Source organism: Suricata suricatta, chromosome 1 (assembly GCF_006229205.1).
Source record: "Suricata suricatta isolate VVHF042 chromosome 1, meerkat_22Aug2017_6uvM2_HiC, whole genome shotgun sequence".
NCBI classification, from domain to species: domain Eukaryota; kingdom Metazoa; phylum Chordata; class Mammalia; order Carnivora; family Herpestidae; genus Suricata; species Suricata suricatta.
In genome coordinates this window covers 187,747,004-187,763,092 of record NC_043700.1, presented here as the reverse complement: position 1 = coordinate 187,763,092, position 16,089 = coordinate 187,747,004, and the positions used below count along the sequence as shown (strand labels likewise).

The following is a 16,089-nucleotide window of genomic DNA, read 5'->3' as shown; positions in this document are numbered from 1 at the left end:
ATCTCTTGTGAATTTAAGGCAGCACAAAACAAAAAAGTAAGCTGGTGTTCATTTCAGGGTGTGCGGGGTTAACCAGCAGTGTATCAAATTCAAAATACATCCTGGTGGAACTCAAGTCACCTGTGCTTTGAGGATGATGCCTTCCCATGTTTCAGAAGCCTATCACAAGAGAGGAGATGTAATACCCCGCCCCCCACCAACTTAACAGTGAAATGAAAGGGCAGAGAACATTTTACAGTTGCTTTATTTAACAAAAGTTACGCCAACATCTCTATCTATATACAAATGTGTTTCAAAACCAGAGCAGCAGACACAAAACTGTTAACACAGGACTTACAATAATGCTTCAAACATGTTATGCAGTATTTTGTTTTCTGCTCATACTGACATTTACACATTCAAAAATTATCCCAAAGGCTGAGCCACATCACATACTCATTTTCTGGGATGGTTTATTTCATAGGTTGTGAAGAAAAAGGGACTGGGCTTTTTAGGGTTAATATACTGTGTTCGGTTTAGTTGAACAAACAGCATTTGGCCCATAGTAGGGCTCACAAAATGTTTTGGACTGGGGATGACAACTGGGGTAAAATATGATCTAGAGACTGTGAGGTTATTTTTTAGAAATTTTCACTCTGTCATATCATAAATAGAAGATCATCTAATTTCTGACCCCCAAAAGTTAAGAAGCTCTACCTTAAGAAATGTTTAAAATGACTATTGGTAAGTACTACTATCAAAATTTAGTGAGTACAAGTCCTTCAAAATCAAGGTAGGAGTCCATAAATACTCAGCCCAGTTCTATCCCTACCTTGTCCAATTTTGTTAGAAATGTTTATCTAATGACATTTACCTACATGTTAACAAGCTATTTGCTAAAGTTCTTTATATAGGGAGGACAGACATGTTTTGCTTTCTCATTGTTTTACGACTTTCAGGAGCCCGCTCAATTCCTTACAAAGTACTGTAGTTCTGGAAATCCCCAAAAAGCTTAGCGACATGATCTACTCATAAAATTTAGCTCCATACAAACACATAAACTGTTTTTACATAATACTTGAAAAATGGTTGATGCTGCAAACTATAAATATTTCTTGCTGACACTTAACACTCTGACCTGATTCATGTTCATCTTTCCTGAAAGGTCATGGTCAAGCCTCTCAAGAGAGATGATACTAAGCAGTGAGGTATAGGAGGAAAAAAACAAAACAAAAATCACAGCCTTTTCTTCTTCTCTCAACATCTTAGGAGCCTTCTAGCTCCTGGCAGGGTACATATCTACACATGGCTACACTGCAGAATCCTCTCCTCTGGGTGGTAAAGTGAGTGGTACACAGGATCCACTTCCCAAAAAGCACCAACTGGAAATGCATGGGGGAGGAAATACTGAAATGGAATGATCCTCAGCAGTTTCTACTCCTGTTTGTTCATATAAATCAGACTCATCATTTGTGCTTTCATTTGCTAAAAATGAGATCACACCGTTATAAAAATGTGCTTCCAAAATAATTTCTAGAATATAAAACGTCTTATATTTTTCCAGCCCGCATAATTTGTTATAAAATAGGAAATCAGAAAATTAGCTACTGCAGTTTATGGTAAAAAATATTTATATGTGTACACACACGCATATATACACATATAAAAAAACCCAAGTTTTAAATTTCAATAAAAATTAACCAGTCAACTTAATGATTATGTATTCAATTATACATAAGAAATGTTGATTATCTGTAATGAGAACTACAAATTATCATCCCACCTATCAGAAGATAATCTTTCACACATATAAAAAGCAGGAAGTTCCGACTAACCAACACGATGGAAAGCTCGATCAAGTCTTTTACAGGCAGAACGGCCCCCCATTTCATTCACTGCACTAAACAATTCCCTACGGAAGGAGCACTCCTAAAGGGAGGAAAACACAGTGGGGCTGCCTTGTGGCTGTCCCATCCGCATTCTATCTGATGGCTGGTGCCTGGCTGAGTGGGTTAAAGTGAGGAGCATGTCCAGTCTGAGCTCCATCTACCAGGCCATCTATCTGGAAGGCCTTCTTCTTAATGCACACGAAGGTGCTGTGTGGACCAGCTGTGGTCCTGGCATCTGTTGGTGGAGAGGGCGGCAGATGTTCTTGAGAGTTACTACCTCAGACAGGTGAGTGAGAGGGACAACATGGCTGTGACTATTGATGAAAACCAGGCATCCTTTTCCTAGAACCTCAACAAAGATGGTGGGATGCTTCCCTTTTGTTGATTCCTGCTTGGTTTTAGTATTTTCATGAGGGAAAGCCTTAAGGGGCCTCAAAGGCACAAAAGGAAGGGGACAGGAGGTGAGTAGGGAAGCGTCCTACTCCATAGGAGGGTCTGTTCAGGAAGTTGGCAAAGGCAGAGCAGGATATGAGCAGGGGGAGGAGGGGGAGGCAGTGTCTGTGACCTGTAAGAGATGGAGGAAGTGTGTGCAGCCTTCACCTGTGGTCTGTGAGTTCTCAGATGAACACGGAGAGTCACGTTAAAATCATAGCTTTCTTCACCACCCAACCATGAATTGTCTTCCCCAGTGTCGCAAGACACCTGTTCATTCACATTGTAAATCAGTTTGTGAGGGTGGTTAAGGGCAAACAGGAGCCTTAGTTCTAGATCTTTTCTGTGACCATTCTTTTTTTTTTTTTTTTTAAAGGCACATTCCCTCCTCAATTGTCATAAATCAGGATCTTTAAAAAGAAAGCAAAGGTTTGGAAATGTTTCTTTCCTCCCCTAACATCTACTGTTGAAGTAGTAAGTTCAGGCAAACCCTGGAATCATTCTTTAAAGTAGCCAACAGCACAGGGCACTGTGCTGTAAACGACACAAGTACTGCAGAGTGGGTGAGGAAAAGAATAACTAGTTTTCTATACCCAAACTTAAGATAAAATGCAGAAAGTTTAATTTCCATTATGCACCAAATAGTCAGAACAGGACTTAGTGAGATGGCTGTGCACACCAACATCTCAGTCTAATCCCTCAGTAGCATTTTGTTACGTAAAGAGCATGTGTAAAACACTCTAAACTTGCCCTTCTGATTAGATTACAACAAATTTGTATCTACTCGGAAAAAGGAGTGTTAAACAAAGCAGTGTCAGATCCCACTGGAAATCTACAAGTTTCACTCCTCTCCAGGAAAATGCATGTTATGTGGATTTGTGCGTAATTTCGGGGTCCTCAAATACCTTCCCAAGGTCCAGTCACTTATCTCAGGTTAAGTCTCTTGGCTCTCAACATTCCTACAAGGGTTCTTAAGAATTGAGGACTCTCCCATCCCTATACTCTATTTCTCCTACTGAGTCAGGGAGGGGGAAAAAATGAAACAAAACAAAAACCAAACTAGAATAAACTAAAAGTAAGAAAAACAATTTGCTTCAAAGACCGATTTTTCACTTATTTCCCTTGGAGGAAAGAACATCCCAATCTCTAGTAGCTTCTATCAAATGCCGTTGGCCATGACTCATCCACTCTTCCTGGTCTTCATACAGCCGCCCACAAAACCAGCACTTAAATATACACTGTGATGAGTCATCAGGCAAGGAATCCACCACCTGGTAGTTGTTTTTATGAACCTTTTTAAGTTTCATTTTCAACATCATTTGCCTTTTTATTTGATTGGCTTCCTCCACATTCTGGTAGGTCAGGCGGACATGATGCCGTCTGATACCTAACTGACACCTAGTCCTCTCAGATAAGACGACTTTGAGGACGTTGCCTTTGTACTTGTTTATTACCTTCATCACATTGGTCACTTCTGGTGAGTCAACGTCAGGATGGTTTAACACAATGACAGGCTGGTTCCGACGGGGGCATTTAATCAACTGGTCTGGTTTAGCCGCTATCAGTCGAAGTTGTCTTGTGACCTGAAAAATTGAAGGATCCTTGAGATAGCGGCTGGGATCGGCCTGGATTTTGGTTTTCTTCTTAGATGAGTTCACTTGTCTAGTTTTATTTTTACTTATAGGAAGACTTCTGGGGAGCAGTTTCCCTTGCTTACTCGGTTCACTGCTTCCTTGCTGACTGTGTAGGGGGCCAGTTTTTTTAGGCATGGTGCTACTACAAGATGCACTCTCTTTCCTTAGTTTTGGTCGAAGAGGTATATCAAGATTTTGGGACACATCTACTGGCCCACTTTTGCTTGTCAAAGACTGTAAGCCTGAGTCTGTCTGTCTCACTGGGCAGAGCGGAACGGGCTTTGTTAACTGTGTCTCACTGCACGACATGCTGACAGGGGCTTCACACGTAGCCTCTATAATATGGGCATCCTCAGAAGAATTAAGAACCCTCAACACAGCCCCTTTGGGGATCAATACTGGAGTAGCAACATGGGCCTTCCTGGTCACTCTGTTTTCAGTTTTCCCATTGCTGTCTTCTATAAAATGTGGATACATTTGCTGAGGAGTAAGCTGTCCATTAATACCGCCGTCATCCTGAGGTTTGGGGAGCGTGCCGGTGGAGTAGCCAGAGCCAGTAAATGACACATTGATTTTGTGAATACCTTCAGGAGCAGCTTTTGAGGTTCCCTTTGATGCCTGCCCTACAGAACGGCGATGTGCATTATTTGCAGACAAAGACGAAGGCTTGCCACAGGATTCGATTAACTGAGCTATCTTTCTGCGCAAGAGTTCAATTGACTTTATTCTGGATGTGGAACTATTCCATTTAACGCCCTCAGGGACGTTTTCGGACCCAGAGCTCAGAGAAAATACTGACGAGATGACTGGGCCATCAAAAGAGTCTTTAGTCCTTTCTGGACTCTTTACTTCCAGAGGCTCCTCTCTGGGCAGCTGAGACCTGATGCTATCTTCTCCAGGTATACTTATGTGCAAATACTCATTTTTGCGGTTAGAGGAAATCTGGCTTGTATTTGGACCTGCCTTGTGTTCCTCTGTCTGCCTGTCCTTCAGCTTCTTATAAGAGGGAGCCATTTTTACAGGAATACTGATCTCATCTCTAGATTCCAAGTGATTTGTACTCACAGGCAGTAAGCCTTGGTCTCCAGAGGACATAGCTGCAGGTGGTGCGACAAGAGGAAAGAATGGTTGTGAGACACCGTGTAGGTGTCTTCCATCCTCAGTAACAGAAACAGCAGCTTTATATGGAAAAGGGTTTGATGCAGTTCTGAGACCATGCAAAACACTGTTTTTTACTACAGATGATGGAGAATGACCTTTTAAGGAGAGAGATGGAAGAGCCGATCTCTGTGGATACGTACTACTTTTTTTCTGGAAATCCTCAACTGTATCCGGGCTGAGGAAGGATTCTCCACGGTTGTGCACACTAGAATTTGACATGAAAAAATCATAAGACCTCACCCACTTCACATTTTTAAGTTGTCTCTGAACTGCAGAATGAAGATTATCAAAGCCTGGGAGTTTTCTGATATTCCCTTCAACCGGCAGTGACTTTGTATGTCCTGCAGAAAACATTTTTTCCTGGTCAGTTGAATGCTTTTCTTTAGTCATATGCTCAGAATTCCCTCCTTCAGCCCCGCTGGCTTCAGGGCGGCTACCTTCTTCCAGAGGAAACAGTTTCAGGACAAGCTGCTGGGTCCCATTGACAACCTTCACATCCATCAACTGGGCTAAACAGTTTGCAGGGACAACCAGTTCTGCCGGTGCCACAACTGTTAGGGGCATTCCCGGCTGGACGGGCTCTTTTGCGGGGGACAGCACCTCCACCTCCACGCTTCTGTTCCCAAACGGACTGCCCTCGTTTGGCTCCGACAAGGTCATTTTATTTGGAATACACACTACATCTTTTTGGTATTCCTTGGATTCAGGCAGCAACATGATACTGTGCATTTTGTCTTTAGTTGTGTGGAGGGAGAACCTTGAGAGCTGGTCTGACAACTTATTTTGAAATGAAGTTCTTGGATTGGGAGCTTTTAAAAGCTCTGTGTTTTGTTTGGATGCACTGGTTCTTTTCGGCTCCAGCTTGGCGATGGTTTTGGGTGGCCGCTTTCCGCCGGCCCGCTCATGCACTCTCCTCCTGTGTTTGACAATGTAGTCGTTCCTAATAGCGCCATAGTCACAGTACTCACACTGGTAAGGGAATATGCCTGTGTGTTTCACCAAGTGCCTCTGGAACTCCCCTTTTGTGTAGGAAATGTAGCTGCAGTGAGAACAGATGAATTTAATCTCTTCATGTTGAAGTGTGTGCTTTTTGTACTGCAGAGGGTCCTTTGTGGAAAATCGACATTTATCACAATAGTATTTGCCTGGCTTAAAGTTCCTTACCTTAAATTTGTTAGTGACAGAACTGGAGATGGTCTCTGCTTTATTTCCTACATGAGTTGCACTGGGATTACTATTCACAAAATGAAAATGGGAAGTAGCCATGCCAAGGTTGCATTTGAAGCAAACATATTTGTCTTCCTTTTGGCTTGGTCCAGTCCCCTTCTTTAGATCTTGAAGCGGGATTTTGTGAACACTCTTGCACTTTATACACGTAGCAACCGTCATCACGGTTGCCTCGGCCTCTGAGCCTTGACACAGAAGAGCTTGCGCTTCTTGTCTGTCTGGTCGAGTCGCCCTATTAGCATTAGGTTGTTTGGGTGACATGGTCAAGGAATTATGTCCATCATTCACTTGTGTGGGATATAACTGCTGTCCAATATCCTTCATCTTCTTTATCTGCATTTCTGGAAAAAGAAATCCAGGAAATCCAGGAAGACTTCACATGATAAAATCCTTAGAGAACGTCCTTCCTGTCACTCTGTGACTGGCAGGGAAGCAGTTACTTCTTGGGCATATACTGCGTCATCTCTTTCGGTATACCACCACAGGAGGTGTAGATCCCAAAATATCGTTGTTTGCAATGCTCTGATATTCTGGGCAACACTACAGGGGACAAAAAAGAAACCACAAAGCATGATTAATACATGAACTTAAGGTTTAGTTAAGCTCTTTCCAAACTTATCCTTGGGAATTTTATGTTAAATCTTGACATTTTTTTCTTACTCACAGATTGACAGTAAAATGTAATCCAACAGAACTAGCAAATTACAAGCCTAAACTGGAAATATTTTTAAATGCAGCACCTTGAAACTCATCACTTTAAACCAACCATAAACAGGCCAGGAGCAAGGAAATCACAGTTGTCACTCAGAACAGCCCTTGATACGTGGACATGTTATTTTTAGGCATCATGGAGAGCATCCCAGCAATTTCACAAGCATAATTTCATATTTGTCTAAATAAAACCTTGTACAGGAGGAGGCTATTTCAGTTAAAAAAATTTTTTTAAAGTATGTTTATTTTGAGAGAGACAGAGTGAGCAGAGAAGGGGCAGAGAGGGAGACAGAGAGAACCCCAAGCAGGCTCTACACTGTCAGCCAGAGCCCAATGTGGAACTCACCCACCATGAGATCATGACCTGAGACTAAACCAAGACTCAGACACTTAGCTGACTGAGCTGCCCAGGTGCCCCAATGTCAGGTCTTAAACACACAGATTCTCAAGTGGTAGAGAGAGCCTGGGCTTCAGTTCAGGTGTCCATTTGTTTCTACACAATGGCTAACTGTCAGCTTGGATTTTCCGCTCTCTTTCACAAGCTCCATTTGTGTTCACAAATGGTAAGAAGTCAATAATACACTGGCAGTATTAGGTATACAAATACTGATTCCTTCGACATCTCACTGAGCATCTATTATTTGTCAGGCACAGTTAGTATGCTCATGAGGGTATAAAGAGGAGAAACGGGTGATGTATTTATTTCTTAAGTGGTGGCAAGTAATTGAGAAAAACATACCGTAAAGCAAGGCCAGAGGGACTAAGCATGGATGAGGTCGTAGGGCTAGCACGTGGAGGCGTGGACAGGCAGGAAGCCTCCGTCCAGCTGGCACTGGAGCACCAACCTTGGCGCAGCCGGGGAGCAAGTACTGTGGCTGTCTGGGAGAAGGGAGTTTAGGCAGAGAGAAAGCAAAGGGTTGTGCTTGGAGCACCTGAGGAATGGGAAGGAGGCTGAGAATGGAGGGTAATGAGCAAAGAGGGGAGGAAGAGAAAGAACGGTCAATATGGTCAGAGTCAGTTGGGGGGCGGGGTGGGGGGACTGGTCAAAGAAAGATCTAGCACACAGTACCCTAAGGATGTGGCTTTTCCTCTACATGAACGAGATAACCAGAAGAGATGGCAGCAGCAATGTGGCCCAATCTGATTTGTATCCCAACAGAGACTCTAACTGCTGCACAGACCATCGTCCATGAGTGTGGAATGACACTTCTTTTTTCAGAATATACAGAACTAGGAGCCAAACCGAAAAACACTCCAGTTGGAGATCTGCTAAGAGCCCTTCTTGTATTACCTTATAAAAACCAGCAGCAAGATGAGGGAGAGTTAGCAGTTTCCTTCTGGCCCACTGCTCCCAGGCCAAGAGCTCTGCAAAGGGAGAATGAAACCTGGGGGAGCAAGTCTGACTGGAGGGTCAAGAGAATTACTGCATATTCAGACCCAGCATAGAACCTGCCCTTTAAAAGCATTTTTTGAAAGAATTGTAGGAACGTACCATGTTTGATAACAGGCTGTATTTTCTTTTGCAAGAGAGCTGCCTCTTTTTCAAAGGAGTATGCACCCAGGACTCCAGCCTGAATGTGTGTGTAACACTTAGCAAGCGGGGGGAGAAGCCCATGGAGCGGCAAGGTGCTACATCTGCCCTGGGCGTTCACACACACCTGTGACCCATGCAAGGGGGCTGTGCAGGGTGCAGGACACGCGACTGCCTCCAGGTGGCAAGTGCGGGCAGGACAAGGACTCCCACTGCCTGCCGCACTCCTGGTATACCCGACAGGTGTTAGTTTCAGGAGTCACTAGCAGAAGCTGACACGCACGTCATTTTCCAGAAACGTAAACTGGCTCTGCTGAAGAGAGACCCCAGTGACACTACTAGGAGCAGAATTTCTAGAAGCAGAACTTCTGCTACTACTCAAATGACCTCAGGCGAGCCACCCCTTCCCCTCAGCTTATTCACCTACATGATTTCCAAGCCTGGCCTCTTGCTGCGGGGCCCTGACATCCCAAATCACAAGGCTTCTTACCATGGATGAACACATCCATGTCGGCATTTTCATCCTGTTAAAACAGAGGGAGCAGTGGCTGTGGCCAGAGCCTAAGAAAACTGCTCACAGACAGGTGAGCAGGGGCTCCACGGAGAAGACTCGGGGTCGCAGCTGGGATGGGCCCTCTGGGGGTCCACCCCTACCAGGGGAGTCTCCATCTTGAGGAAGAGAAGAGACATTTGTGGCTTACAAGAGCACTCAGTGCTATTTTGGTGACTGTAGCTGTAGTGGAAGCGCTGGCTGAGACTTCCAGCCACGTTTCAGTCCTTAAAATCCTCTTTGCCAGCTGACCATGCACTTGATGCTCTAAGAGTCTCATAAACTGAACTTCTTCCCTTTTCAGGAAGCTAATTTTATTTTCACATAGTTCTCACAGTAGAAAATTTTCTTTTTAATGAAACTGAAACCAGTGTCCTTGTAATTTTCTTCTATCCTGACTCTGGAGCTACAAACACCTTAATCCTTCTCAATAGACCCATTATTAACCTGCACACCTCTTCTCTCATTCAGTCCCTGGTTGGCAATTCTGTTGCAAAGATTTGCATACCAGCCAATACTACATCCATCTACCAGTCCCATATTCCTACTAAGTAGAGAGAGGAAGGAAGGGAGGGAGGAGGGGAGAAGGGAGGAAAGAAGAAAGTGACTGACTAGCCTGGCACAATGCGCTTCTGCTACTTCTACACCTTACACATCAATCCCAAGAAACTCTCAAGAATCCTGTGACAAGATTCCTCTATTTGAAGACTCTAGGCTTCTTCCTTCAAAATTTATAGAGAGCAGTTTTGCCATTTTCTTTCCAAGTCCTCCTAAAATTTGGAGGTGTTGTTCCGCCTGACACCAAAGACTTGCAATCTCAGGCTGGATGGTAGTAGGGGCGCCCCTTAGCAAGAAGCAGAGAACACCCTGATGGAGGAGAGCCCCCAGGGACGGACGAGCCAGTGACAGGGGCTAAGGAGCGCGGGCCTCTCGGAGGCGTTGCCACAAGACTATCTCAGCAGTTGTTCAGAATTAGGAATCCACCGGAGCAAGTGCCAATAGGGAGCGTGAGCCTGTGACTGCAAATACGGTTTAATGGGACGTGAGACATCTAGGCCGTGTCCTGTTTGCAAGTATCTTCCGGGCGTCTGAACCATTCTCTAAATAATGCAACGTTTCTACATCAGCAACTCCCTTGTGCAGATGATGCCAGGCTTCTTCCAAACAAGTACAGTTCTCTTCCGCCTTTGCAGCTTGTGTGGCTAATCACAGGGTAAAAGACCTCAGTGCACCCCGAGACAGAGGTGAATAGACACAGTGGGAGGCAAGAAGACGGCTGTGCTGCTGGCACCCCATGTGGGCACACCCGAGTGACAGACTCCCACGGAAGGTACAAGCAGCCAGGAAGCTGGGTCCTCCTGGCCAATCACCACCCTGGGGTTGATGGCCAATGCTCACGTGGAGTGGTAAGAGGCTGTGGGTGCACCTAACCCTGACCTGCTGTCAGCATTGGCTTAGGTGCTGCCCCACCCTCCACACTCATAGTGCCTCGATTATAAACCCTCTGCATTTGACCTTCTAGAACAAGAAACATACCTTTTATTTTTAATACCTAGGAGGATTCTCAAAAACTGTTTGTTTTTTTTTTAACAGCATAAGCTTTTTAACACATAATTATTGGCGGCATCAGCCAAAGGTGACAGGCGCAGGGTAAAGGAAAGCGACACAGAGGGTTACAATTGTGCTTCCTTGGGACTTAGTCTTGCCTCTTCCAGGACAAAGGCCTCAGGGCAGCAGTCACTGCTGGTGGCCTTTCCTTTGGACTTTGAGCTCACCTGCCCTGCTTTCTTAGAGACTTATTATGGGGACAGATGGAGAAAAAGACGGAGTATGTGAAGACGCCAGCTCAGTGCCGCTGGGGCCTACAAAACCATGAAGGTCGTACATGCTCTCCTTAAAAGGGAAGCACGTAACTTCCAAATACCAGAAACACCAAACACTCAACAGAATTAGAAGAGAAATAAGTAGTAACGCTACTTAAAGCTACAGATTCTGGAATCGTCTCACAAGAACTTAAATCCCAATGCCATCATCCCTTGGAGGTGTGTGCCCGGGGCCAAACGGAGTCCTCTGTTAGTAAGAGTAGCTATTTCACCGGGTGGTCATGAGGATTACTCGAGATAATGTGGCACACGGTCCTGAGGTAAGTTATCTATCACACATCGTAACTATTAAAAACATCATTTCCCCCTTTCAATGAGGAAAACAGAAGAAATCATGCCAATCTCATAAATAGTCAAAGGGGCATAAAATAGATGCCTCTTTTCTTCACTGCCTAAGAGTCGCTATTTCCAGAATATTCAATCTCATCTCGTGACTTTAATTACAGTGACTGAGTTGTATAGCCAAAAACACAACTCACCTCTGGGGCAAGACTGCTGCCCAGCCTTAGCCGCAAAGTGAACTACACATGGTCCTCACTACAGCCTAGGTCCTCACTACAGGACTACCTACTCCTCCCCGAGCCCGGCTAATTCCTGACACATCCCGGCAGCGAATGCATGTTTACAGGCTGGATGTCAACGCGAAGAGGAGCTACCCAATCACATCACGTGCATGCCACCTGGGTCATCACAAACGCTTTTGCTCATGCGAAGTGCCCACCGAACTCAGTATTAGTTGACCGCTGGCCTCCTGTTTGGATGGAGAAGCGGTCAGGGAGCTCTCTCCAGAAATCCCCACTGTGGCGTCCGCCACATCCACTGCAGGGCAGGCATGTGGGCGCTGTACCCACCCCGAACAAGGGAGATGGAGTTGGACGGCTTGCAGTTCAAACTCTGATTGTGTCCCTCTTTGTTGGGTTCTGAGGCAAGTGATTTACTTCCCTCTCTTCACCGTCAGACAAGGAAACAGTCTCTACTATCTTCAGACTTAAAGGATGACCAGGAGAGGGAAACAAGATGAACAGACGCAAAGCACTTGCCGATGGCACATGTGCTCACAATTTGTTTGTCCCTCTTGCTTACTTTACTTAGTCACAACAAAGTCTGTTTCCCAGTGAGCAAATTTTTAAAGCATTCTACCTCAAAGTACCCAGCAAATGTAGACAAGTAACACCTGATCAGGAAGAAAAAAAAAGCAACAGCAGGCACGCAGGCATCAAAACTGCTAACAGGTAAAACGGGACTTAGGAAGAAATTATTACCACACACACCAAGTACTCCTTTAGACCATGACAAAGGATCAGAACCGAACCTGAACCGAATGGATCAGCAGTTCTAAAGAAGGTAAAACACCAAGTTTTATTTTCTTTTTGCCACACTACTTTGCACTTCAAAATGACCAAATTGCAAATTGATGGCCCCTGAATGACAAAAAAACAAACAAACAAAAAAAACTTCCAGATATTGCTGACAAAAATACAACCTTTGGGATTCTAGATTTCCTTCTGAAGCCTAGTGCATCCCCTGGGCAGCAGACAGGGGGCAGGAGGGCTGGACAAGGAAGCCCCTGTTCCGACACCTCTGCTTTCCAAGTGAAAAATGTAACCGAGTCGAAAGGACTCTTGTGATATCAAGAACAAGGTTCAAAACCTAGGTTTTTTACTTAATAGTGGGGTGATTCTGGATTTGTTAACCTCTCCTGAGCCTCAGTTTTTTCACTTGTAAAGTGGGAATAATAATGCCTAGTTTACATGCTGATGTGAGTAAGAAGTATATGCAGGCAGCAGGTAATTTTATGCTTAGCAAAAAGCACACGTTCTGTTAAGAAAGAAGTCATCATATTTTTGTAAGACTCCTTTGAAAACAGAAGAGTCCTGTAAACACCTGAGAAGCAGAAAGTCTTAGTTTAACAAATCAGCCGGATGAGAAAAAGGTCTCTGCAGCGGGAGGTCCACAGGGGTGCTGGAGGCCAGGACCTTCTCCCCAACCCCGTTTACAAAGGAGTTCTTTAGGGGATTGAGCTCTTCAACGGAGAATACAATACGTCAGAAAACAAAGAAAGTTATGAAAGGTTTTTCTTAAGAGTCGACCTTTCCAAAAAAAAAAAGATATGACCAGTGAAAGAGGTTTTTAAGTATAAAATTTATAGTTCTCTGTGGAAAAAAAACGTTAAGGGGAAACTATACTCTTGTTAGTGTTAAAAAAATAAAAGGTAAAAAAAAGTTTTAAAAGCAACATGACACAACTGTCTGTAACTAAACACACCTAGGGATTTGAGGGCTCTAAAGACGATAAAAATGGACACAAATATTTTTATATCCCCCCCCCTTTTTTGTGCCTTAAAGAACCACCAAATTTTGTGGATGAAATTAATTAAGGGTTTAATGAACAGTACAACCAAACACAGAGGAACGGTCTCCCACCACACCGATTATTAACCTCGGCTGCGTTCGGGTGACTAACTTGTCCTTACGTGCCCAGGATGTTAAACTTCATGTTGAAGGAAGTCCCTGGGACGGTCACCCTCCTGCACACCAGGACGACTCGCGGAGCTTTAAAAATAATGATGGCTGGGCCCCACTCTGTGCATGGGAGGCTCTGGAGTTTTAAAAGCTTCCCAGGTAAGTCAAATGTGCAGCTAAGGCTAAGAACCACCTGCAGACACTGCAGGTGCAGAGGACTGGGTGAGAATGGCAAGAGTATCATGAATATCCTTGTGCAATCTTGCACGCACCCATCTCAGCCAAGGGTGCTGGGGAGGTGGCAAGGCCACCGCCTTGGATGGGAGTGGGTGGCCGGGGCAGGCAGACTCTGGGTCCAACGCTCGCTGAGCCGTTTGGCCTTGGACATGTCATCACAGATGCGCTCTGTGACGTGTGTAATGACAGTAACCACCTTATAGACTCTTACACGTCGATGTTATGGGCAGGGCGCGAGCACAAGGAGCATAAACCGCAACTGTTTGATCCCCACACTTGACACAGGCTGTTGTCTTTAAGGGGCTGAAGGGGAGCTGGGGAGCAGTCGCAAGCGGGTGGTTTCAGGGAAGTGGTATCTGATCAGGATGCTCTCAGTGGCTGGCTGTGTTGGGTGATCCTGGCACATCCTGACCAGAGTCAGGCGGAAGGGGGTGCTGGGTGCCTGCAGGGGCCATTCATATGTTACCTCGTTACCTCCACATTCCTCAAAGCACACCTTCCATCATTTGCTTCTTCTAAGATAACAGATCTCGAGAAGCCCTGTGTTTTTTCCAAGGTCGTGGAGTTGATCAGCTGGTGTCTGATCTAAATTCTTTGCTTTTCTGCTGGCAGGCTGTGTGGGACATGAACTGAAGTCACGGACGGCGTCTGCTGCCACTTGGGTGCTGTTCTTAATTCCTGCCTGGTGCCCTTGAGCTGCAGATGAGTCAAAAGCGTGGCAAGTTCCAGGCCTCTTCCTTCTTTTGGGTCTTGTCTTTTCTGGTGCCAAGCCCCATCCAGCCTCACTTCAGGCCCTGGCAGAGGCTTCTGAACTCAGAGCCCCATGAGGCTACAAGGCACTGCACAAAATGCCCTGCGGAAGCCAGGCGCTCAGCTGGAAGTCCTGGTTCTTGTGCAGCCTTGGTTTCCCTGAGAATTTTCTCCTAGAAAATAAGAAGGATGAGCCCCAAAAATGCTTCTCAAGCAGAGATGTGCAGCCAAGTAACACAGGAGCTTAAAATAAAGAGAAAAAAAAAGGTTTCCTAGGACTCAGGTGACCTAATGAATCAGACGGTCTTTTTCCTTAGATGGTCAGAGGTAAGCACTTTACAATTCCTGCCAAGTGAATCTGCTGCCTCGTCACCCACTCCAGGATGAGAACATCTGGATTCGAGTCTGGGACCCTTCACTCCCAGGATGGTTCCTGGAAATTGCAGCTGGCTGGGCTGGCATATGTGAACAAAGAAAATGGACCCTACCCGAGGCTGCTGGAGGCCGATCAAGGCTGGGAAAGCCACACGGTGAGGGAGGGCCTTGTTTATCACAGTCAACAGCAGAAGGCCTGGCAAAGGAGGCATGCAATACACATTGAAGGAAGGAGCGAATAAATGAGAGAAGGAAGGAAAGAAACGTCAGTCTTCATGGCAACAATCATAAAATGTTCTTTGTTCTTCCTCTTCCCGAAAACTGGTCCAGATCCCCTTACTGAAAGGCAAATACACTATGGGAGACGGGAGATGGGGATGTTTTTATTAAATTGGTATTAATGAATTTTGAATAATCTACATTAGTTTGACAGAACCAGTAGGGAGGGGGCTCAATAAAATACTGCCTCCCTTTGTCTCCTTTTCTCAAAATGCATTTGTAATGAACGTCATCAGCATAACAAAACTGAGTTCATACAAAAGTGTTCTTTTTCAAGGCTATGTTAGATCCAGGATACAAAACAAAAATCAGTAAAAAAAAAAAAAATTCATCCTAAGTGAACAACATCGATATCAGATAATTAAAACAGTCAAATGTTCTACTTGTGTTGGGAAGAGACTACAGGATATTGGTTTCTAAACCACCACTTGCTGGGCTTCCAGAAACCCTTGGCCAGAATCTCCTGTTGTTCGAGTTTGTGACTCAGAGAAAGATGGAGAGATACACTCCTATTCTCTCCCTTCCTCTAGGAACGTGCTGCAAGGCTTGTGGAGCCCTCAGCTGGTCTTACTCTTGATGACTTAGATTCTAAACTTGAGATACAATCTTTAAAGGTTCTAACACATTACAGTTCAGCTGCGTAGGCTTTCCGAAACAGGGCAAAGTGCAACTGCACTTTTTTCATTAATGTTAGGCTGATATACTGCTCATTATCCCACTTTTAAAAGCCAGGGTTCTTTCCACGGGGTACATTTACACAGAGGGACTCAAGGGTTCTCTCCTTCGGCTTTCTCTTTCCGGAGAAGAAATAGTCATTCTTTTGCAACCGGCCTGAAACCGCTCAACTACCCAAGGCGACAAGAGAAAAAAAGGGCAGCTGGGCTGGGGAGGTCCCACAAAGGCTGCCATCAGCATCTGAGCGAGTCAAACCTTCACGTCTCCCCTCCCTGCCCCTCTCCCCGCCCCCCAGCCCCCCAACTCCGGCAAAC

The 16,089-nt window shown here is 45.1% G+C and overlaps 1 protein-coding gene across 3 annotated transcripts in view; it reads right to left on the bottom strand.

The window, feature by feature from the left end:
- Window positions 1-226: 226 nt before the first annotated feature.
- The window catches only part of ZNF518B (zinc finger protein 518B), a 21,549-nt gene continuing 5,686 nt past the window's right edge, over window positions 227-16,089 (bottom strand). Inside the window, exons 1-3 of one of the 3 annotated variants that reach the window (XM_029948642.1) lie at window positions 8,325-16,042; window positions 7,773-7,984; window positions 227-6,862 (exon numbers count right to left, since the gene is read on the bottom strand). In XM_029948642.1, coding sequence (XP_029804502.1) covers window positions 3,410-6,661 — 3,252 coding nt within the window. In that variant the 5' untranslated portion in view covers window positions 6,662-6,862; window positions 7,773-7,984; window positions 8,325-16,042 and the 3' untranslated portion in view covers window positions 227-3,409. Of the gene's footprint in view, window positions 6,863-7,772; window positions 7,985-8,324; window positions 16,043-16,089 lie in introns of those variants that run through there. The other 2 variants (XM_029948658.1, XM_029948650.1) reach the window with 2 other exon arrangements.